The following is a 25,533-nucleotide window of genomic DNA, read 5'->3' as shown; positions in this document are numbered from 1 at the left end:
AAGTTACACTGAGGAAGATTTCCGCTGAGGATTAGAAAGAACTTCCTAGAAAAGCACTCCATCTGTGGGTTGAATAGTGACTCTAAAAGATATGTCCGTATCTTAATTCCTGGAAACCGTGAACATGACCTTATTTGGAAAAAGAGTATTTGCAGATATAATGATCTTGAGATGAGATAATCCTGGATTATCTGGAAGGACCCCAAATCCAATGATAAGTGTCCTTATAAGGGACACACAAAGGAGACCCTTGGGGAGAAGAAGAGAAGGCCACGTGGAGACGGAGGCAGAAACTAGAGTCATGCAGTCACAAGCCAAGGCATGCCTGGAACTATCAGGTGCTGGAAGAGGCAAGGACGGATTCTCCCCTGGAGCCTTCAGAGGGAACACAAGCGTCTGGATTTTGGACCTCTGGCCTCCACAACTAGGAAAGAATACATTTCTGTTTGTTTTGTAAGCCACTGTTTTGTGGTAATTTGTTACGACAGCCAAAGGAAACTAACACATCATCCATGAATGGCACAGGCTCCTTTGAAGAGGGCGAGCGCCCCATCACTGGAGGTATAGAGGCAGTTAGTCAATGAATGCTTTGGGGGATGCTCAGGGTGGGCTGGGGGTTGGGGCCAAAACATCTGACGGTGGGGTGGACCCAAAGGGCTGTGTGTGCTTCTCCCAGCCTTGAGATTCTGTGGCTCTAAAATAGAAGGAGTGGGGGGTGGCAGTGGGATTTTAGTCATAAACCTTAAGGGCCAGGAGGCTGGGGACAGTTCCTTGCATATTCTAAATGGTAAAGCATTTGTGCTATCAAATATAGCTTTTGTTGACATGAGCTGGCTGAAGCTGTTAGCTTCACGGGAAGACATACAGTCATTTCTCATCTCCAACCACTTTGGAAGTAGGTGGGAGAAGATAATGAATAATCAAAACATTACAAATAAATCCAGTTTAAAGATGTCAATATGATTCATCATAATCTAATTTCACGGAATGAGTCTCAGAATCAAGGAACATTAAGGATGGAAGGATCACGGCGACAGTCTAGATTCTCTCTATTTATTCAACCAGGGTCGGGGGAAGTGCAGGTCATTGACACGACATGCTTTCCCACGACAGGGAGCTTGTCCTTCTTAGGGGGTCCATGGCATCTATGGACAGGGCTCCCTGTTATAAGAATCCATCTTTACATGGAGATAGAGTCTGCCTTCCAGCAACTTTGCTTGGGGCTGACGGTTCTGCCCTCAGGTCTGTGCCACCCATTGCTGAGAGCTCTTCCAAGTTTCTGGTGACTATGAGTGTGTCCTTGTCCAAACCCAGGACCTTTGGCCAGTCCTCAAGTTCCTATTTCTATATTGGGTACCTCCTGTGGACACCCCCAGGGTCATTACCTTGTGCTCAGATTGCAGCCCAGTGGTCCTGTTGCTTGCATGGGAGCTCAAAAGACTTGTATGGAAAACCATAAAAGGGTGTCAACTGGTATGAAGTGGGGACCAATCTTTGTCTAGGGTTCTCTCACATGCCCTTCTGGCATGGCCTCTCAAAGGACACAGGATCAATCACTAACACTTCTCTGATGTGGCAACAGGTAAGAATGCATTTGAGCAGCACGAGAGATTCCAGTTTGACTTTTGGAGAGGGCTTCATTTTTGGCCTCTTAAGTGGGGTCACACAGGGGTGAATGGTGACTTAACCTCCCTGTGGGAAGATCTGAGGAGGGTGCAGTGACCAGCTTCGTGTCACTAGACGGCTTTAAGTGGAAGCATTGTTTATATAGGATATAGGAGAGAAGATTCAAGGATCAACCTGGGCTGAAATATGGTGCAGCTGACCTTTCAAGTTCTTCCTAATGTTGGAATTTCACAACGTGGGCTTGGTATGTGATCTTTGATTTGTTTTCTTTTGAGCCGGAGTTTCGCTCTTGTTGCCCAGGCTGGAGTGCAATGGCCTGATCTCAGCTCACTGCAACCTCTGCCTCCCGGGTTCAAGTGATTCTCCTGCCATAGCCTCCGAAGTAATTGGGATTACAGGCGCCCGCAACCATGCCCAGCTAATTTTGTATTTTTAGTAGAGACGGGGTTTCGCCATGTTGGTCAGGCTGGTCTCCAACTCCTGACCTCAGGTGACCCACCCACCTCAGCCTCTCAAAGTGCTGGCATTGCAAGCATGAGCCACAGCACCTAGCATGATCTTTGATTCTGAAAGATGAGTAAAGTGGAAAGAGCGCTGGGTTTGCAGTTTGGAGGTTACTAGGTAGCTTTTGGCAAATCATCTAACCTTTCTGAGGCTTACCCTCCTCATCTATTAAATGGGGATGATCCCGCCCACCTCCCATGGACTTAAGAGAGGGTCCGCTGAAATGCTGGACATGAGCATGCACTGGATGTCGGCAGACTGCTCTTCCTGGGAGCAGTGCAGTGACAGCTGTGAGGCACAGCCACGAGTTTTTGGGTTACTCTCTGGTTAAGATCTTGACTCTGCCACTTACCAGCCAGATGACCTTGGGCAAGACACCAAGCCTCAGTGTCATCAGTGAAATGAGGATGTTATTTGTACCTATCTCATAGGGTTGCTGCAGGAACTGAGATAGCATGTGGCAGGCACTGAGTCCACAGAGAGTAACTGCTTAGTCATGGAGGCTCTGTTTATTTTTACATTGATGGAGGCCCCTGGGAGACAGAGGCCCAACAAAGAAGTGTCCCCCCCCCCTCCCAGACTCTGTCTCCTGCTCTGCACCTACCATAAGAAGTCCCTTGTAGGCATAGACGATGCCAAGCCAGATGGTCATATGGGTGTTCTCACAGTGCTCCAGGAGAGGGCGGATGGAGATATCCCGTCCTGCTGGGTCCGGCTGTGCAAAGAGAAAACAGAGACTCAGTGATGGCACAGGACACTCTTCCAGCAACTGGGTCCTTATCTGAGAGCCCTTTTCCCTCCTGTGAGTCATAGCCAATGCCACTGTTCAGCGGGCCATTTGGACCCCATCTCTGTGTTCCTAAGGGGTGGAGCCCAGGCCTCAACTAGCGTTGACTGCCTTCTGTTTGTTGGTAGCAATTCAACCCTGCACTCCAGTTCTCTGCATAATTCATGCCTCTCCAATTTGAGTCAGAGCTCCTGAGGGTAGGAACTGGGTCACTTCTGTACCCCTAGGATCTAACACAAAACCTGGCCTAATGCAGGTACCTCTAATATTTGTTGTGAGAATGAGGTATAAAGTTAGGACAGGAGGTCTTCAGGTATCTCTGGGGTTACCTCTGTGCAACTGGAGATATAGGATATACTGGCTTGCCCAAGCCTGGAGCCTGCCAAACCCTCTTGCCCACAGCCCCATTGCTGGAGCAATGATGGCAGCCAGGTTGTGTACCACATGACTCATCCTTGGCCAGAGCCGATTGGACAAAGAATGGGCACCTGACCCCAGGCAGCCAATCCAGAGGCTTGTCAGATATCTATGAGATTTCCTCCTACAAAGTGCTCTGCCTAATGAGGGTTGATGGAGAGGATCCTTCCTGAGCACATTCTCTCTGGTAGGAACTTGAATTGGGAAACTCTGGGAGATAATTGGCCAGATGGTGGCAACAAGACAAAAATAAACCTGGGGAATGAAACAATATCTACTGTACATTTATTTTTTTCTGAACCATTCGAGAGTAAATTGCAGATATCCTGACCCTTCACCCCTGAATATCCTGGCATATATTGCCTAAGAACAAGGGATTCTCTTGCACAATCACATACACTTACTAAATTCAGAAAATTTAACCCTGATACAGTATATTATCTAATATACTATCCATTTTCAAATTTTGCCAATTGACTTAATAATGTCCTTTAAAGCAACTGTGGTTTCTCCAATGCAGGATCCAATCCAGGATCATTATTGCACTTAGGTGTCTTTGGTTTCCTTTAATCTCACACAATTCTTCAGCCTACTTTGGTCTTTCATGTCATTGTTTCTGAAAAATCTAGTTCAGTTATTTTGTAGAAGTCCCTCAATTTGGGTTAGCCTGAATGTTTTATATTCAGGTTTTATGCATTCTTGGCAGGAATCCTACATAAGAGTCACATCAGGGGGACGTGTTGGCACTCTATGATGTTACCTGTGATCACTTGGTTGACATGATGTCTGTCAGACACCCATTTCAAAGGTATCATTTCCCCCTTTGTAATTAATAATCTGTGGGAGCTACTTTGAGACTGTGTAAGTATCCTGTTCCCCGACAAACATTCACGCAGTGGTTTCAGCAACCATTGAGAATTCTTACCTGAGTCATTTATTACTTTGGTAGCTGCAAAATGGTGATTTTCTAACTCTGCCATTCTATTTAAACACTTGGCATTCTACTGCAAAGAAGAGCTTTCCTTTCCTCCCATTTATTTATGTATATCAGTATGTTCCTTTTTTTTGAGACAGTCTCTGTCACCCAGGCTGGAGTGCAATGTCGTGATATCCGCTCACTGCAACTTCTGCCTCCTGGGTTCAAGCAATTCTCATGTTTCAGCCTCCTGAGTAGGTGGCATTATAGGCGCCCGCCACCATGCCTGGCTAATTTTTGTATTTTTATTAGAGATGGGGTTTCACCATGTTGGCCAGGCTGGTCTTGAGCTGCTGACCTCAGGTGATCCGCCTGTCTCGGCCTCCCAAAGTGCTGGGATTACAGGCGTGAGCCACAATGCCTGGCCTAGTATGTTCCTTTTTAATTGAATGTCTTATAATCCTTTGGTGTCTTATTCATGTTGATGCTTAAATTTTTCCAGATTTGGCCAGTGGAAAACAACTTCATGCTGCCTTCTATGTTTTTTCCACACATCACCATAATTTTTTTGAGCACTTTCTTACTTCTTGGCACAATGATTCCAGCACTCCTTGAACTTTTCTTGCTCCCAGCCTTGCAATCAACCATTTCTCCAAGGAGTCCTTGTTCTTTTTAGTGGAGAATGGTGTTTAGAAACCAAGATGTAGGCACTTGATGGTCTCACTGTTCCTAAGTTGTCACTACTTCTAAGCTCTTTTTAAAATAAATCTCTATCTATCTGTCTGTCAAGACCCAACACTGCTGAGCTCTTGCTTGCCTTCCCCATTCCATATTTTCATCACTCTTCTGCAACAGTGGAATCCTTGCCTTCGAACAACATCAAAATATCTACTGATTTGTTCAGTCCTACGTTAGACACTAAATAGTTGCAAAATTGATACATCCATACAAATGTCAAGCACAAACTTACTAAGTAAACTTGAAGATTCCTTTGCAATCTGTTTGCCACTGAGAGTATATCACAAAATAACTGTGTTCAGGATATTATATTCTGATGGAGTTGTGCTGTTGAGGCCCAGGGTAAAGCCACACTCCTGAGGGTAAGGCATGGGCATCCTCAGGGTCAATCACTAGGAAGAAGGGGTACTTTGATGGGACCTAGGGCTAGAAGGCAGGTCTTAGACAGGTGGGGTTTGGAAACTGTTTTTTTGGTCTTGCTCTCCAGGTGTGACCTGTGAAGCAGGCAATGACCTGGGCTTCTGTGAGCTGTGGGGGGAAAGATGGTGCTCCCACGTGGAAGCAGGAGGAGCTAGGAGGGGTGGGACCTGGGGGTTCAGGCCATTTTTTTGACCAGATCATCCTGCTGTGTGTTCTCTCAGGCTTGATTTGTCTTTTGCTGTCCCAAGCCACAGAAAGCCTTAGCTCAACCTCTTTGGGTCCATGTGCATTGAGTCCACACTTGGGCTGGAGTGCTAGAGGGGATAATGTGGTTTCCTGAAGGCTCTGCAGTGAGAAACACCCTGGAGGGAGGTGATCTCCAGAAACTATAGTCAGAGTGGCTAGGGGTAGAGATTTCCCCTCCACTGCTACCCACCCAGGAGCTGGGCTGCATTTTATTAAGGGCAATGGGGGTTTCCTGACATCCTTTCGTTGTTTAATTAAGGTGACAGAACTGACTTGGTCCCAAGGTCAACTGTCTTAGTGGTAGAATCTGGGTTTCTCCAGTGTGTGACAATCACGCTGACATCAGAATGCAGTAGCACGGACCCATTCCAGTTATGCATGAATGGCAAATCCATTAACGGTGATCCTGTCTTTTCCTCTACAATGAACAGTAATTTATGATGGAATCTTAGATTCTTGGTGTGGAGAAAATTAGTTATGTCATACAGCATTGCTCAACGGGATGAACTGCTCTTCACAGGAAACTGACAAGGCTTGTCTGGCTTACACACTGCAGTGCAGGGAGCCCCTCCCTCCTGCTCCTGGTGAGGTAGTACACAGCGCTTTCACTGAGCCACAGCCTCCTCCTGGACCTCATCTCTCCCCTGGGGTTCCCCAGAATAATTCCAAGCTCTCTCTTTGAGTCTGCACACCTTCCGCAGGAGGGAAGATCTACAGAGAGGGGACACACCACTGTGCCTTTCTCCACTAGGCCACCTCGTCAGTCAACCTGCTGGAGTTTACCACTGCTCTACAGATTTACCACTCCTACAGGCTTAGAATGGAGCTCAGCACTCCAGGCAGTGCTGAGCAAGTCAGCTTGACCTCTTTCTTTGGATCTCCTTGGCTTTCTATATAATCTTCCACCAGTGATTCATGTGTTCCTTCAGGTTGGACCAAGACCCATCAGGTAGTTTTCACGGAACTGCTGCTAGCCCAGTCTTTCCCCCTGTGCTGCTGACATTCCAGCCTGGCTACCTTTACCTTTCTCTTAGCTGCTCCCCTTCCCCCCAACCCCACCTTCACTGCTCTGACCTCTCTGAATCCTGAAATCTGAATTCCTATCTATCTTTGGCCTTTCAGTTCTGCACCCATCTCAGCAGCCTTAAGCACAGTCCTGTTCCTGTGAGGCTGGGGATGGGCATCTGGAAGAAAATCAAGTGACTCCTGCACTGAACCACAAAGCAGACTGTACAAGCTGTACACGTTGTCTAATCCATCCAGATTCTGCTTGGGCCTGGAGTTCGCAGTGGTCTGTGCAGCCACACATGGGGAGAGACGCACCTGAGCATGCAACCTGCAGGGGCAGGTGGGCTACCCACCCCCCAACCCCCAGTGCTTCCTTGTCATTGTCGTGCACCAAAGCACCACTAGAGGGCACCAAAGAGCCACATGAAGGGTCCAGCCTGGTGGTGGTGGATTACCCTCTGCTGGGGCCACAGAACTACCAACTACCATAAATCGGTGGGGCTGGAAACGGTGAAGCTGTCAGCAGCATCTTGTGCTACTCTGCAAGGCACCCACTGGCCTTACATGAGGCCAGATTTCCAAGCACCATGGGGGACTCCCCCACTTCTGGAGCAGCTGTTGGGGAAGTACTCAGGCTATACTTGGGCACTGCACTTGGCCTGTTCCCAGTGTGGACTGTCCATGCAGGCCAGGGCCAGCAAGCACAGGGCACTGACCCCTGCAGACATCAGGGTCAGGGCCTAAGCCCAGGCTTCGGCCTCTTCTCTTCTGTACAGGACAGCATTTGCACTGCCCTAAGAACGTTTTTCTTGCTCTGGATAGCTGACCTGCAAAATTTTCAACTGGCTTTTTTTTTTCGAGACAGAGTTTCACTCTTGTTGCCCAGGCTGGAGTGCAATGGCACAATCTCAGCTCACTGCAACCTCTGCCTCCTGGGTTCAAGCAATTCTCCTGCCTCAGGCTCCCGAATAGCTGGGATTACAGGTGCGCGCCACCATGCCCAGCTAATTTTTGTATTTTTAGTAGAGACGGGTTTCTCCATGTTGGTCAGACTGGTCTTGAACTCCCGACCTCAGATGATCTGCCTGCCTTAGCCTCCCAAAGTGCCAGGATTACAGACGTGAGCCGCTGCGCCCGGCCGCTTTTTTTCTTTATTTTTCTTTCTTTCTTGTTGCTCTCTTTGGCAATTGCCTAAGAAATCATTCATTCATTCATCCATTCATTCATTCATTCAGTGAATAACTGTTAAGCACTACCATTTGCCAGATACTGTTCTGGGCATGCAGCAATAACCTGGATAGACAAGAGCCCTGTCCGCATGGCTCTCCCATTCCAGTAAGACCAGGACAGTTCCCATGAGAAGGCAGCCTCAGAGAGAGGGCTGACTTCACCTGATAACATCAGCCATAAGGACACCAAGAGCTGCCTTATCATGAGTGACAATGATGTGCTCATTGCTGGGTTGGGAACTCTACACCCGTCATCTTGTTGAAGTCATAAAAATCCAACAAGGTGTTATACTTTACTTATTTCACGGATGAGGAAACAGAGTCACAGAGAGGTGAAGTAACTTGCCCAAGATCTCCAGCTAGTAAGTCTCGGGGCTGAGATTAAAGCAAGGTGTGTGTGACTCTCAAACCAGCACTCCTTCCTCCTTCACCATGAGCCTTCCCTGATGTGCCCTCCTCTCACATGCATCATTGTGTCAAATCGGAGGAGACAGTGGGTGTAACCGGCTCTGTAAACTGCAAAGTGCTTATTTGAGGGAGGAAGAACTTAATCGTTAAACATTCAATAGTGGCTTCCCCTGAAGCCCCCAGGGCTTTAGGGTGAAGGCTGCGCTTTGGTGCTGCGAGCTGAACTCAGGCTGATAAAATGCTCTTTCCTGCCTGGCAGGGCACCGTGTCCAGCAGTGAGGCCACACCGGTTTGGGACGGCCAGAAGATGGAAGTGCTCACACCTGACTTCTGGTCAGGCTGCTGCTCAGCAGGAGGCACGCAGAAGCTGCCCGGGAAAGCCTCTCCCATCTGTGCGGCAAAAGGAGAGCAGCTGGCCCGAGAGTCCCTCCGCATAATGCAATTACTCACAATGTAGGTCAGTGCCCCCTGCAAATATCCCGCTCTGTCCGGCTGCACAAACTGATAGGCAGGGAGCTGGAGCATAAGTGGAGGTGTTGAGGCCTGAAAGGTCAAAAGCCTTGGTCCTGCTACAGACTTGCTGGGTGATCTTGGGCAAATCCCTGCCCTTTTCTAGACCTCAGTTTCCCATTTGTGAAGGGAGCCCATGGGTTAATTTACAGTGTAGTTAATGGGAGTCTGAGTCATTGGGAGATGACTCTATCTGTCCTACATTTCATGACTGTATTTGTCCTACATTCATTCATTCGAAATTGACTCCATGAGGAGTTGTCACATGCCTGCTGTGTGTCATGCACCATGTTGGTGTAGGGGTACAGGATGAATGAGACCAACATGGTGCTTGCCTTCTTGAGGGTTCATTCCAGTGGAACGGGGGCTGCTCAACAAACACGGGCATTCAACAAACCACACAGTACAGTTATGAATACAAGCGGTGATAAGTATTCCTAAAGGAAACTACGGGCACTTGGAGGGGTGCTAATGGGGGAAGTTGTTTCAGATCAGGTAGCCTGGGATGGCTACTCTGCAGTGGTGACATTTAGTCTGAGACCTGGTGGATGAGAAATGCCAGCCATGTGAAAAGCTAGGGGAAGAGCACGCATGGTAGAGGGCATGGCATGGGAAAAGAAAGAACCTGAAATGCAAAGACATCAGCATATTTTAGGAACCCTCATGTGGCCAGAGAGGCTGAAGTATGATAAGTGAGAGGACAGCGTGGCTTCTCACTCGATAATGTGAGCACAAACTGCCTGGGGAGCTTGTTAAAATGCAGATTCAGGTGCGCAGTCCCAGGTGGGGCCTGGGATGCTGCATTTCTAAGCAGTTCCAGGTGAGGAGCTGATCCAGGGGTCACGTTTTGGGCAGCAAGGCCTTAAAGGATTTTAAACAATAGGGTAACATTTGGTTCTCAGCTTAGAAGCAGTCTGGTTAAGAACGCAGATTCTCTTTGTCACCTGCACACCTCTGACACAGACAGAGTGATGATTTAGCACAAAGCCAGACTTGACAGGGCTCCTCTGTGTGTTTCTGACCCTGGACCACACCTTGACAATCATGTGCTTCTGTGTGTCCTGTGCAGAGCTGGCCAGGGCGGTTAGGGCTGGGTGAGGAGACAGGCCTGGGCAGGGAGGGTGGGGAGTCCAGAGGGTGCACATGAGGAGGGCCACGCAATTCACCTCTGATCACGGGGCTCTTGGCTTGAGTCGCTTGGACCTTTTATTCCTGCCACCGCTGTGGGTGGAAAGGGTTCCTAGGCCCGGCCCGGCCAGGCCAGTGCTCCTTTGAGGGAGGGGGTGCTTTCTACCTTCTGACCAGCTCCCAGAAGTTGGTATGCAGAACTTTCTCCCTGGGCCATCCCTGCCTCTTTTCTTTTTTTAAATTCCAAAGTTGATTTTTTAAGTATATGGTAAAATTGGTAGGTTTTTCTGCTGGGGGTGAGTGTAGGTGTGCATGTAAATATGAGTTTGTGTGAGTGTGTGTGTTGGGGGTGTGGGTGTGTGTGGTGTGTATGTGTTAGGGGGTGTGTTTGGCCTTTCCAGACTGCATTTCAGAGTCTTGAGATGGTTCTCCTTTCCTGGGAAGGCAGGTGAGTCAACACGGTCTCTTTTGGGGGACATGAGGAGTGCCAATAAGGATGCCTAGGCAGGGAGGGGAAAGGGCCCTGGGCTCAGATCCCAAGTCCACCTCTTGCCAGCTGTGCAACTTTGCACATGTCTCCCAGCCTCTCTGAGCCATAACTTCCTCATCTACAACCTCCCAGGGCTGGCAAGATGATCAAAGGAGGTGCGGTGTGACTCGCAGGCTGGAGAGACGGGAAAGCCTGCTCCCTATGTGGAAAGCATTGTTATCATCTCCCGCTGCAGAGAGCCACGGAGCACTGGAGCTGGGAGGAACCTTCCAGATCCCTCAGGTGCTGGACTGCTTATCTCCACAGCAGCAGCCCCGCACCTCTGAGGCAATAAAGCTAGAAGCTGTCATTTCAAGGTAAGAATTTTTTTTGTAGAATGTTATGATTACAAGTTTGGGTGATTTTTTTTTTTTTTTTCCCCAGAATCAGAGATCTGGAAAGGACATGTAAGATCATCCATGAGGGTTTCTCAACATGGGCACTTCCAGCCACTTTTCTTTGGGGAGGCAGAGAGCAATTATTTGTTGTGAGGGACTATTCTGTGCTGGGCAGGGTGCACAGAACCCCTGGACCCCGGGCACTAAAGGCCTTGAATGTCCTCTAGTCACTGTGACAGCCCTGATCTCCCTCCTGTCTCCCCATTTCCAAACACGAACGGGCTTCTGCACTGATCCAGTTTCTCTTCTTATAGATGGAGAAACGCAGGTCCAGAAAAGAACCTGGAACTAGCAGCTGCTTTGGCAGCCGGATGAGATGCCCCCCTGGGAGAGCCACGCCTCTTGTGGAAACTGCCTGCTCCTCCTCACCTTCAGGAAGTTCTCCTAAAATTCAGGAACTGCTTGAGGGGTAAGGGGACCACTGTGCATTTGTGACCCAGGAACAGGACCTGGAGCCTACAGGAAAGGCCTGGGAAAGGGCAGGAGTCTCCAGCAGGCTCAGGACCTCCCCAGGACTTCGGCCCTGGGGGTCTGAGGCAATCCTTCCTGGATCTCAATACCCAGGAGGTCCCAGCTGACGTGGGACAAGAAACTATTCACATGGTCACCCGATTTTTGTTGAAGCCACATTATTGAGTGGACGTTTCTGCTTGCTGACCTCAGGCAAGCAAATCCCTTCCCCTCGGAGGCCCCCTCTGTGCCAACATTCGGTGATTCCATGGTAGCAACACCAGACAGGAGCAGACACTCCCAGGCCTGGCTGCTAGGCTCTTGCCTGTACCCCACCCTCAGCAGGATGGGGCAGCCCGGACCTCTCGTGCCCCAACCTGGCAGAAGTCAGTAGGGTGGCATTGCCCAGGGGTGCACGTGGGTGCAACAAGTGGCTGAACCACCTCTGTCCTGAGAGTGGAGCCCTGCTTTCCTCCTGTGGTCCAGGGACAAGCCTGACCCACCAGTAGCAGGCATGATCCAAGGTGGGGGGTGGGGGCCACTGTAGGACCCTGACCCAGCAGGCAGATGATGGGGAGAACGATGACAGGAGACAGAGAAAGACAAAAGGAGCTGAAGAGGAACCTGGTCCCTCAGACGTGGCATGGTATAGTAAGATCCTGAGAGCTGTCAATTAAACCTGGAGAAGAAATAAAGTAAGAACATGACGACGGCACAGTTGTGTGGCTTATACCTAGCACTAAATGACTGGGAGAGAAAAGCACCTCGCCCTTACTTGCTTCCTTGATCACCTTCTCTCTCGTGTGCTTTTGCCCCCTTTCTCTGCCCAGGGCCACAGCCAAGTCCTGGCCTGAAACTCCTCCTTCCCTGCTTTCTGTTTCTCAGCCTCTTGGTCCTGTCTTTCCTCCCCTTCAGCGAGCTTCTTGAAAAAAGGAGTCCTCACTCCCATCCATCATCTTCCCCTCCCACCGCGCTCCAGCCTAGTTCTGCTGAATTCCTCCCCCATCTTTTCCAGGGATGGTGGCCAGATGCAGGGGACCCTATTTGGTCCTTGCTTCCAGGCCCTCTGGGCTGGCCCAGAGGGGGTACCATGGGGCACCCTCTACTCCTGCCTAGCCTCTCCCAGTCTGAACTCATCGCCTTCTCCCTTAAACCTGCTGTTCCTCTGGGTTGGCTAGCTCAGAAAGCAGCCCACTGTCTGCCCAGGTGAGACCAGAACCTGGCGTCTCTCCAGACTTTCTCATTCTTCGATGCCTACCCCAGCTCCAACATCCAGCTGCTTGTCACATGCAGGTGAGTGCACTTGTGTGAAGTCCTCTCCCCTCTGCCCTCCCTCCTGCCCCAGGCTCTTGCTCTTGGTCAGGACCTGGTCTCCTCTCTTGTCTCTTCCCAACCTATTCCTCCTCTATGTTGCCTCCAAGTGATCATCCGCACCGTGCTAATCCCATGCTCCAAGACCTTCAGTGACTCCCCAGACTGCAGTAAAGATGTCCAGGTCCCATGATACTGGCCCCCATCCCCCTCCGTGATCTGACGCCCCTATACCTGTCCAGCCTTGTCCCCATCCCCCAGTCTCAGCCATGACTCAGTCCATCATCTCTCCTCCTGGTGCCCTTATTGTGGGGTTTCCTTGTCCTGGGATACCCTTCTTCACAGCACGGTGAAGTTCGCATCCATTCCTCCAGGCCTCTGGGGCTCCTCCACATCCACTGCCCCAAACATCTGCCTTCCTGTCTTTTTCGGGAGGACTTACCCTGTGTTAGAGGTATCTGTGTTGGACTCTTTCCTGTTCCGCTATCGCCCCCACCCCTGTCATCTGTACGTCCTCTGACCCCCTCACATTTACTAACTAACTAACTGCTCACTGTGGGCCAGATTCTGTGCTAAGTGTGTTATACACACTGTCTCATTTCACCCAGTCAATCAACCACCGCAGGCATGAGCGCTAGCACCACCCCATTTTAGGGGACATTAAACGAGGCTCCGTAAGGCTGAGTGACCCACTCCAGGTTACACAGGAGTGAAGGAGAGTGGAGCTGCGACTTGAACCCAGGTCTGCTTAACTCCTCTTCAAAGCTTTACTCTAAACCACTAATCTAGATCTTCCAGCAGTGTGCCCTGGTCATGGTGTGGCGGGACTGGGTAGAAGGGCCCCACGACAGTGCTCTCCTCTGCCTTAGGGCACATGGGTAGGCCAGGCACTGCCAGCCACGAGCAGGCTCTGTGGTCACCAGGGTGCTGTGCTAATATTGTGTACTGTGATGTGAAAGAGGATGGAAAGCCATGCCATAAATTAGACTTGATTGTGGTCCTGAGCTGGCTAGGGCAGCCCTCTTCCCCATAGCTCCTGCCTGGCCTAGGAGTGCCTGTTCAAGTGCCCCACCCAGCTGCACCTTGCCCTGGGCCAGACTCGTCTGGCCAAGGAGTCTCTCTGTGGGGGAGAGGGTGGTGGTTGGCCTTGGGCTTGGGGTCAGATCCGTGGCCCCCAAAGCGAGTAGAGCTCCCAGAGGGCCCTGCCCAAGCTGTCCAGCTCCAGTCCTTGGCCAGGCTGGCATCCCTCCCACCCAGCCCTTGGACCTCCCAGCCCAGACCTTGAGGCAGCTGAGCTGTTCCCACTCAGCCCTGGCATGGCCATGCAGAGGCTGTGTCTCTCATCACCTCACAGAGCTCTGCTGAGAACTCAGTGCACGACCTGGTTGGCTCCCTGCTGTCAAGTCCAAGCCCAGCTTGGCGTGAATGGAGAGGTGACAGAACTAGAGTGTGAAGATTCTCTAAATCAGGACTCTGTAGCGTGCGGGATCCTGGACAGAGCTATTCTACTCTACCAGAGCTGAGTGTGTGCACTCAGTGTCAAGGTTTTCAGTTTCATTAGATCTGCCCAACCACCCTAGGAGGTTAGTGGGGCCATCAGCCTCCCTCCCATTTTGCACAGCAGAATACTAAGCCCAGGAGTGGGCTGGAACTTACCTTGAGTCCAGGCTCAAGGCCCTGTCTGTTGTTCATGCTCCTGCCTGGGACACTGGCTGATTCTGGGACTCCCAGCTCACATGCAGGAAGGCAGGCTGCTGCCTGGATGAACTTCAAGTGTTCCTTCTCCTGTTCCCTGCTACATCTTAGATTTTACAGTGTGTCCTTGGCTAAAGGCAGCCTGGGCACACTGCAGCGCCCTGGTGTAACAGACAGCCATGGGCCTTGCACTTGAACTAGGGTCTGGCCCCAGGACTGTGACATGCTCACCCTGAGCCCCGGGTTCTCTGAGAAATGCTGGGGTCACCTGCTTTGAGGGCTGTTCTTAGTATGAAGCAAGAGCACAGTAAGACAAAAGACTACAGAGCCGACACACACACACACACACACAGTAGTGCATTCCAGAACAATACACTCATTTCATTTTCCTGTTGTCATTCAGAGAGGCGAGCGCACTGGGAGCCACAAAAGTGCAATGTTGCAAAGACTCTTCCAAAATAGGATGCTGTAATGGCTGCTGTGGCCACTGCTGGCGGTGTGTGGGGATCCCTGGGTAGCAGCAGGCCACGGGAGAATGTGCATCCTCCCTTCTGTGCTCTGCAGTGGGGCTCATTTTTCTGGGCCAGGTTCTTGCCTGCCTGCAATCCTCCTCTGATGACGGAGTTACCAGTGATGCTCAGGATGCTCCGATTTCATTATAACTATAAACCTGTTCTCAAGTCATCTCTCATATACCCTCTGGCAACAAATATATAGAAATGAACCTATAAACTTTATACACACACATATACACACACACACATATAAGTCTTCTGAGGTCACATTATTCTAGTTTACAGGGTTACACAACTTTTGGGCTTGAAGAGACTCAAGTGTCTTCTCTCATGTCTCTTCCTTAGGGTACAGTCTCTGCTAACGGCCCACTGTCCAGCCTTTCTTTGCATACCTCCGGTGATGAGATACTCACTACCTCCTAAGGAAGCCCAGTTCATTTATGGTTAGATTGGACTTAAATGTGAACATTCTTCCTTATTTTGAGCTGAAATCTATACTTCAGGGACTTTTTCCACTGGCCCAGGCTCTGTCCTCTGGGGCTCTTCCCTTGGCTCTAGGACAGCAATGTTTTTTTTGTTTTTTTTTGTTTTTTTTTTTTTTTAGACAGAGTCTTGCTCTGTCACCTAGGCTGGAGTGCAGTGGTGTGATCTCAGCTCACTGCAACCTCCGCCTCCTGGGTTCAAGTAATTCTTCTGCCTCAGCCTCCTGAGTAACTGGGATTACAGGTGCATGCCACAACACCCGGCTGATTTTTATATTTTTAGTAGAGATGGGGTTTCCCCATGTTGGTCAGGCTGGTCTCGAACTCCTGACCTCAGGTGATCCACCCATCTCGGTCTCCCAAAGTGCTGGGATTACAGGCGTGAGCCACCACGCCTGGCCTAGGACAGCAATTCTGAGGTTAGAGACAGCAGTTGTGCCCTCTGAGCCAACTATAGGTTTCCAAGGGGATCTGAGTAGGGCAAGACAGTTGTCCCCTTCCCATGCCTAGCACCCGGTTCACCTGGGGCTGTTCCTGAACTTGCCTTAGTTATCTGGCAGTCAAACCACAGCATGGAGCTCGGCAGACTGCATGGTTAATGTCCACATTTATGGAATTTTGGGGCTTGAAGTGGTCACACACACACATGCACATGATGTTCTCACACATACACATACATGCACAAGCACAAACACACACCTCTTTGGTGTTCTTCAAAGACCTAAGGGCCCATGCATCCTGTGATTCAGAACCCCCAATATTTTCCTCTGCTGCCCAGGAGAAATGCTCTAGTGACCTCCTTGTCATCTCATCCCTCATGACCTTTTAGGATATGCAGCCTTGTGCAAAATTCCAAAAATAGGCTACCAAAGGCTACTCATAAGTGACCTTAATGATCTCACGACAAGTAATTGGGAAGAGCCAAATGAGAGAAGGGAGTGGGCAATCCAGAGGAAAGATAGATAGGGCCAGGGGAATAAGAACAGGAATGTAGATTTAAGGAAAGTTGAAGTTGTACATTTTTCTCTATGAACCAAAGAATGTGACGTAGCTTTGGCAGAGCAAAACAGCATGTAACTGCCTCTAACTACAACTTAGCATTTGTCCCATATATAATCTCATGTGCTCCTGTAACAATCCCATGCAAGGTAGGACAGGAAGTATTAGCCCTAATTTACAGAGGAGGAACGTGAGGCTCAGGGAGGCTCAAGGAACTGACCAAAGAAAAGGGAGAGTGGTAGAGACTGATGCCACCGACATCCCATCTGCTCATGCATATTCTCAGCTTTTTTATAATTAGGCGGTAGGGGTGGGAGATCATGTGACTAAGTCTGACCAATGGGCTGTGGGTGGAAGTGACATTTGACTCTTGTGGGCTGAAGCACTGAAGACCTGTTGCAAGACTGGCCTGCTGCCTTGTGTTGTGGTCCAGACCACAGAGTTGCTTTGTGGAAGATGGCTGCCCTGGAGAACCACCTGGCTTCACAGCTGGACTTTGTGTGAGTGAGAAATAAACCCTTGTTGCATTGAGCTGCTGAGATTTAGAGGTTCCTTATTGGACCTGGCCAATACAGAAGGGCAATTACATTTGTTTTTATGTCATCACGAGTTAGGTACTTTGCTAAGCACTTTGTATATGTCACCTCATTCAATCTTTGAAACTATTTTGTGAGAAAAGTATTATTTCCTCTTTGTACTATATGGGGAAGCTGAGGCACAGAGCAGTAAAGCCTACTTGCTTAGGGTCATAGAGCTACAAAGGTGTGGGCCTGGGCCTTGAATCTGGGTCTGTGTGATTGGAAAGCCTCGATGAACTCTGGGGATTTGCAGAAACAGATGGCTATTGTGTTTCAACACCCTGTTGGGCTAAACGCTTCTTTTGAAGATGGAAGACTGTGCAGATTGCTTTCTCATTCAGATTTTATGCCTGAGTAAAATCCTTGTGCTATGATTTATTATAGCAACACTGATTTTCCAATTTTAAGACAACAATGCAGCTTGAAGTAAAATGGAAAGAAAACATGGAAACATTTGAAACCTGTGGTTTAGATCCTCATTATGTCTTGCGGGAACTGTTCGGGGGCCTCCTCAAACCTCTGCCTCCAGTCTCCCTTTATCCTCCTGACTGCTGGTGTCACTTTCTAAAACAGAACCTAAGCCTGCCCCCACCTGCTTAAAACCCACAGCGGCTCCTTGCCCCCTCCAGCCCCTCCAACTCCTTAGAATAGTTAAGTATAAATATGCTACATATTTTAATTTTATGCTAAAATTTTAAATTGGCCATTTCTACAAATTCTGTGGCTAATGGTCCCATGGCCAAAGAAGTTTTGGAAATATGAATTTAAACATTTTTAACAATTAAAATTAAATTTATTAACTAAAAAATATAAGGCCGGGTGCAGTGGCTGACACCTGTAATCCCAGCACTTTGGGAGGCTGGGGCGGGCGGATCACTTGAGGTCAGGAGTTTGAGACCAGCCTGGTCAACATGGTGAAACTCCGTCTCTAATAAAAATACAAACACTAGCCAGGCGTGATGGTGTGCACTGTAATCCCAGCTACTCATAAGGCTAAGGCACGAGAATCGCTTGAACCTGGGAGGTAGAAGTTGCAGTGAGTCAAGATTGTGCCACTGCACTCCAGCCTGGGTGACAGAGTGAGACTATCTCAAAAAAAAAAAAAAAAAAAAAAGAAATTAAAACTGCAGAACTTTCCAGAGCCTTTAACCGGCTAAAAGTATATTATACATTTATACATTTCCAAGAGGTAGATATGTAGTTTTGAGGATTTCTTAAACTTCAGACCATATGATCTTCCATTCTCTTTTATTTTGGGACAGCTAATGGGATCAATATTCTAAACCATATACTTTGGGTGGATATTGGCTTTTAGGATAAAGTCTGTACTTCTCAAGGTCACATTTAAGGCCTCCCAGGACCTGGTCCAAGGCCACCCTCCAGCCTCATCTCACAAACCCCTGTCTCCATCTGCCCCAGGGTTCAATTCCCCTGCTTCCTCCCCCTAGACTTCTTAGTGTCTAGCATCTCACTCCGTGCTAGGGTATATGGGGTTCTTTGAGCTGTGACATGGAGAGAAAACAAGGATTGAGGAACAATGTCAGAAACTTAACAATACAGCCTCTATTTGGGAGAATGTTAAAAACACTCTATTAGTGACGTGGCTGATTTGAAAAATGGGAAATGATGATTGTGCGACTAATTGAAAGCCATGTGTTTACCGAGGCTCAAAGAATCCCTTTTAGAAATGGGAACTGGGCCCGCGTATGCCAATGAACAAGGCAAAATGGGTGCACGTTGCAAACAAAAAAGTACCAAGAAATGCTGGGCAGAACCAAAGATATCAATGTAATTAATAAAGTAATTAACATGCATAGGAAGTGCAAAAGCTGCCAGGAGGCTGATAAGAGAGGGTTATTAAAAAAGAATGAGCAGTGTAGCAGGGAAGTGAAATTAAGTTTTGCATTTTTCTTTATCACGGACCCCCAAAATACTCTATGAGTAATAAATAGGCCTTGACTTACTGCAGACATACCAATGAGGCTGGGGCCAGAATTGCCTGGTGACCCTCTCCCTGGACAATAAACACATCAATTCATCAGTCAGCCAGTCACTGAGAATGTGGGGAAGTCCAGTCGACTAGGAGACAGGGGGTATGGTGGGTAGCAAGGTGGTTAAAGTTGCCAGCTTTGGAGCCAGGCTGCCTGAGCTCTAATCTCAATTCTGCCACTTACAAATGATGTGACCTTGTGGCTACCATGTAACCTTATCGTTACCATCTGTAAAATGGGGCTAGACATAGCACCTGTCTCATAGGATTGAGGATTAAATGGCCCAATATGTATTAAGCCCCTAGACCACTGAGTGCCTGGCCCGAGTGAAACCCCACGTGGCAACCCACTCAAGAAGCAGCTCCCTGATGACATATGCACTCAGAAAAGGTTTCAAAGATTCACCAAGGAAGGGCAGAGCAAACTGGTGTCTCCTTAGGTCATTTCTGCTGTGGACAGTCACCAGGTGTTTGTAGGAATGGTTTAAACTGGTAGCTTGTCCGTAGTCACCTATCTGACTCTGAAAGTCCAGGTAAATCTATGCCTTGGTTTCCCCATCAGGAAAATGAGAGATTTGCTTAGATTTCTTGGGTCATTTCCGGCTCTGAAATTCTATGACTCAACACCTAGTCACACAGACAATCGTTAATTATGGAGGGAGCAAAAGCAGCTCTGCCTGGGGGTTCCTTCTCCTCCTCTGCTGCCTTCAAGCTCTATTCCAGGCACAAGGGTCCTCTTGGACCCTTGGGCTGGAAGCTGCAGAGTCATCGGGCTACTGTGCCTATACACGTCCCTAGCCACGTTCACCCACCCTGAGCCCTGTGGCTTGGGCCTCTGAGGCATCTCACCAATGGGGCATCTCGGCCCTGCCCTTCGGGGCTCACTCTCTCTTGCCCCCTCACTGTACCACCTCCTGAGCCTGTCCCTCTCTCAGAGTGGTCTGTCTTTCCCACTCTCATTTTTTTCTTTTTCTCATACAGAAAAGCTGAACAGTACAACGAACCCTTGTGTATTCTCCTCCGGGAGTCAATGATGGCTAACATTTTGCCATATCTGCTCCTCTCTCCCTTCCCTCCCCATCTCTCCTCTCATTTTCTTCTTCTTCTTCTCTCTCTCTCTCTCTCACACACACACACACACACACACACACACACACACACACACACACACGCACACTTTCCCTCCTAAACCGTTTGAAAGTCAATTGCGGACTCCATGACACTTCAGCATGAATGTACGTAACCACAATATTATCATATCTATTAAAAGTAAAAATAATTTCATAAAATTATCTGACAATCAGAGTAGGCGTTACCAAGAGCTCATCACGTTCTCCACTGCTGAATTTCCTGTATGGCTCTCCAGTGCCTCCAGGTTAAAGTCCAAGCTCCCTCCAGCCCTGCATCTACTTTCTATCCGCAAGCTGCCAGATCCAACCAATTCTTGAACTCTTCTCCAGATACACCCTACATTTTCCTGCTCAAGGGGTTTCATCTACCTGGAATATCGACTCCTTGAGGTTTTACCCATCTTTTGAAGACTTGGCAAAAATTCTATGTTGTCCAAGAAACCCTCTAAAGTCACTCTAGTTGAAATGCATCTTTCTTTTCATATCTCCATGACATCTGAGAAGCAAATGTAATGACATATTTCATACACGGAGGAGAGCAGGGACAAAAAAAATCACAGAAATGGAACTGATCCCTGATCAAACTGTGCCTGAAGTCCACTTTACTGCTGGACCTTTTCAAGATGCCAATATATTTTCTCTATTGTTTATGCCAGTTTGAGCTACTTGCAACCAACAACATCTAACAGATACTACAGGTATTGGACCCGACAATCATTTAGCCTTCTAAAGCTGTGAAGCCACAGAAGAAAAATATAGTGCATCATGCTCCAGTATTGGACGCTTGCTCTTCTCCAAGAGCATGTCTCCCTCTCTCTACCTTTGCTTTCACTGTTTCTTTACCTGGAATGTCCTTATTTATCTTTTCCTGTCTTTTTCTTTTTGAAAGTGAGGTAAGATTCACATAGCACAAAATTCACAATTTAAACAATTTTAGGTGTATAATTCAGTAGTTTTTAATATAGTCACAATACTGTGCAACTAGCACTACTATCTCATAGTTTTCATCATCCCCAAAAGAAACCCATATCCATCAGCAATCACTCTCCACCTCTCCTTCCCTAGCCCGAAGCAACCACTAATCTAGTTTCTGTCTCTATGGATTTGCCTGTTTGGGATATTTCACACCGATAGAATCATACGATATGTGGCCTTTTGCGTCTGGCTTCTTTCACTGAACATAATGTTTTCAAGGTTCATCCACGTCGTAGCATGCGTCAGTACTTCATTCTTTTTGCAGCTGAGTAATATTTCCTTGTATGGATAGACCACATTTTGTTTATTCATTCATCAGCAGATGAACATTTGGGTTGTTTCCACTTTTTGGCATTATAAATAGCTCTCCTATAAACATTCATGTCTATGTTTTTGAGCAGATGTTTTCATTTTTCTTGTGTGTATACCTAGGAGTGAACTTGCTGGGTCTTAATAGTAACTCTGTTTAACGTTTTCAGGAAAGGACGAACTATTTTGCGCAGCTTCTGTTTTCTTTATCCAAATCCTATTTGTTCTTTGAAGACTTGGGGGAAAAGTCCCTCTTCTTTTTTTTTTGTGAAACATTTCTCAAGGCAGGATGAGCAGCCACCTCCTCTGCGTTCCCACAGGGCCCCGGGCGGAGCTATTCTAGCACTTGCCACCTACACTGCCATTGTCAATTAACTTGTCCCCCTGGACTGGGGGAGTCCTGAGAGCAGGGGCTGCACGTAACCCATCACTGTGGCTCCAGCATCTGGCACATAGTGGGTGCCCAGTAAATGTGGGTTTGGCAGATGAATGAATGACAGGTCTCTCTAGTGGCTCTATGGTGCACCTGAGCTCCATGAAGTCTTCTTCATAACAGAGGACAGGCTGTGCTGAGCGCTTCCTGGATGTGCGAGCCAGTGCGTGTGGGTGGGGCAGAGAGCGTGGAGCATGAGAAGGCACATGGGAAGTGGGAGTGGGGGCATGCATGCATTTTAACCACACATGCGGCAAGTTCACAGACTGCCTTGGAATGAGCCGAATGAGACTGATCCAACCAGCTCATGCCTAGAAGGGGGAAGTGAGGACAATACACGTGGACAAAAAGGTAGCAAAGAGCCTTGATCACAGACAGGTGCTGGAGGTAACAACAGTCCAGCCCTCAGGCTGGGATAGAGCTCTGTTGCTTATGGAGCAATTTGCCTCCAACAGCTCATTTGACAGTCAGCATGGGGTATGAAGGAGCCTAGCTTTGGGGATTAGCAGGCCTGGCTTCTCGTCTCTGAGTCCCACTTGCTACCTCTGTGATTCAGAGCCCTCCAGGTGCTCCCTTGCAAAATGGAAATGGAACACTCTCTGCAGCAGAGTCTGCAGGACTAAATGAGAGGATGGCCATGGAAGTGCACTGGAAGGTGTAAATCTATCCCGCACGTTTGCTCTTGGCAGCAGTGCACCTCAGGACCTGGGAAGCTGGCAGGGTAGTTATGTCAATTTTCTTATGGAGTCAGGAAATCCTAGGGCAGGGAGTGGAAACAGAAATCACACCGATTGACCTCCTTCTATGTGCCAGGCTCAGAACTAGGTACTTGAACAGGTTATCTCCGTTAATAATGCTCACAGTAAACCTGTGAGGGAGGAATGAACTTCCGCTATGGGCAGTAGGGCTCAGAGAGGGTAAGTCACTCACCCAAGGTCACACAGCTGGGAGGTGGCAGAATCTGGTCCAAAACCTTGTATCATTGTGTTTACAGCTGCCACATTGTTCCTCCAAAGCACACAGTGCAGGGGCCTGGGCTGGTGAGTGCATTCTATTTCCTTGGCATGTGAATGCATTTCCAGAACCTGCCATATATTTTTAATAATTGGTATGAACATGCAATCTCTCGTCAGCCGGCTTCCCGTCTGCTGTAAGACGCAGATAAGAAAGAAAGAGCCTGAACAGACACAGGAAAATCCTCCACGCCCATCGGCAGAAATCATGCAGGTCCTGAGTACCTTTCTCACTCTAATTCTTTGAGCCTTCTGTGTCTGAATCGTGGAAGAAAATGACTTCTTGGGTGAAATATTAAAACGCCACGCGTGGATGTTCATAGTCTCGCTCTGGCAGCCCTGGTAATAATGGCTCAGAGAGGCCTCTGCAGCCTGGGTCTGGGAGTCAGATTTGATTCCTCTGAGATTCCTGAGCCAGGAACACACTGGGCTGGGCTCAGGGGGCCCAGTGGCAACGAGTCAGACACAAGAAGATGGCAATGTGAAGGGCTGGCTTCCGTGGGCTCTGCAAGGGTTCAGGGCAGAGCAGCCAAAGGCCGGGTAATAAATGATGCTCTGTATGAGGACTAACCTTCATCAAGTGCTCTCCAGGTGCCAGGTGTGGGCAAGTCTTACAGGCATCCCTTCTAGTCCTCCCCAAAGCTCCATAAGGTGGGTGCTTCTCCTATCTAGGCCCATTTTAAGGATGAAGCCCTCAGAAATGATATTCATTTTCTAGAGCTGTTGTAACAAACTACCATAAATTGGGTGGCTTAAAACAATAGACAATCCTTGCACAGTTCTGGAGGCCAGAAATCCAAAGTCAAGATGTCCGTTGGGCTGTGCTCCCTCTGAAGGCTCAAGAGAAGAATCCTGCCCTGTCTTCTCCAGCTCCCGGTGGCTCCAGGCATTCCACGCTGTGGCTGCATCACTCTGCCTCCATCTCCACATGGCCTTCTCCCCTGTGTCTGTGTCCCTCTATGTGTATTTTTTATAAGGACACCTGTCATTGAGTTTAGGGCCCATCCGGGTAATCCAAAATGATTTCTTCTGAAGACCCTTAATATAATGACATCTGCAAAGACTCCTTTAGCAAATAAGGCCACATTTCACAGGTCCAGGGGTAAGGATGCAGATATCTTTTAGGGGGAATGACAATTCAGCCCATTACACTAACATAACTTCACACAGTAAGTAGCTGAACTGGGATTTGGAGTTAAGCCTAGCTCCAGAGTCCACTTGCTTAACCACTAAGGGCTACATGCTGTATATTTACCAGCTGTGTGACCATGGACATGTTATTTAACCCCTCTGTGCCTCAGTTTCCTCATCTGTAGACTGGGGATAATAATGGTAATTCCCACATGGGGTTGTTGTGAAGATTGAATGAGTTGATAAAGCAAACAACTTGGAACAGTGCTCACCACGTAGCACGCACTCAAGAAAAGCTGTTGCTATGATTATTTTTGCTATTGTTACTCCTAAGACAACGCAGCTTTGTTGAAATCCTAGAAGAAGGCTGAGTAGATCTAGTACTAAGGATGAAACTGGACTGGAAGGTGAAGCTCTCAGATCTAAACTTGCTGGATTTGATTATCTGTTCACTCTCATGAACCATCAACCAGATAATCACAGATGTGAAAGAGATTTAAGCATTTATAAGAGAACATTATGCACAATTGGAAGCTAATAATTTTGAAAGCATCAATGAAGAAAAAGAAAACAAAGGGACTGATGCAAAAAGAAGCAGGAAGTGTGAATGGATCAATCCCAGTGGAAGGGATACTGACTCATCCAATACCACAAGGCTTGGGCTGGGTTCCAGTTCTCATGCGTAGCAAGCAAGGTTATCTCAGGCCAGTCAGGTCACCTACTCAGCTTTAGTTTCCTCTGATGAATCTCTAAAATGGGGATGTCAAGGTGCTTTGTGAACTTTGCCATGCTGTTGAAATGTGAGACACTGTTATTATTAATAGTATGTGTTTGCTTACTATTGGGTGCTTGTGAGTGGGGTAAGCCTGGAGTTGGGGTACCAGTCCAGAGAAGGGCAAGAGTGTGGGTGGGTGGGCTGGGAAATGAGATTTGGGCAGGACCAGCAATGATCGTGTTTCTTCTGGCTGCTGTCCCCTGAGGGGTGGTTCACAGGTTGTCTCAGCCTCCTCTGACATGAACAGAGCATCTTTGGGGCATGTTAAATGTTTCATCCTTTGTCAAGGACAAAACAACTCAGTATTTGAAGCTTAATCCACTATCGCTTTAGGGAAAAACTTCAAGCTAAACAAGGGCAGAAAAGAATGAACATCCCACCACAGGGCTGGCGGTTCCTTTCCAAGCCACCGTGAGTGCTGAGGTGCCCGGACACTGTGGTTCCCTTGTCCTTTTTTCTTCCCTGTTGGTTTCTGTGGTCGGTGGTTTCCTTGCGATTGTAGAGCACTTAGAAACGAAACTGCCTAAAGTTCTGGTGTGGAACTTGCTCACCCTCTGTCTTCCCATTGCAATGAACAATGCTGCAGAAATAGAAACCTCATAGCTTTTCCTTCTTTCTTCTTCCTTGCTCTCTCTCTTCCACTGGGGAAACAATTGTTCAAATGCTAACACAAGGATTTTCAGAAAAATATGAGACCAGAGGGCCTGCATAGCTCTTTGGGGTCTGCGCACATGAACTCCCCAGGTGGGCCTCTCTCTGAGTCTGTAATTCTTTTGTCATCATTATCTTCTCTGGCTGGCAGGGACCAACTGGACTTCAGATTTTCTGGATTCAGCCTTTTCTTCTCTTACTTTCTAGTCTTAAAAATTTATTGTCCTGAGTC

General features: G+C 48.3%; 1 protein-coding gene across 1 annotated transcript in view; it reads right to left on the bottom strand.

The window, feature by feature from the left end:
- The window catches only part of GABBR2 (gamma-aminobutyric acid type B receptor subunit 2), a 414,624-nt gene that overhangs the window by 20,243 nt on the left and 368,848 nt on the right, over positions 1–25,533 (bottom strand). Inside the window, exon 14 of the mRNA XM_003260548.2 lies at positions 2,735–2,845. Coding sequence (XP_003260596.1) covers positions 2,735–2,845 — 111 coding nt within the window. The remainder of the gene's footprint in view (positions 1–2,734; positions 2,846–25,533) is intronic.

This window comes from Nomascus leucogenys, chromosome 1a (assembly GCF_006542625.1).
Source record: "Nomascus leucogenys isolate Asia chromosome 1a, Asia_NLE_v1, whole genome shotgun sequence".
Lineage (NCBI taxonomy): Eukaryota > Metazoa > Chordata > Mammalia > Primates > Hylobatidae > Nomascus > Nomascus leucogenys.
The sequence above is the reverse complement of the archived record's forward strand: the minus strand, read 5'-3'. Positions and strand labels throughout refer to the sequence as shown.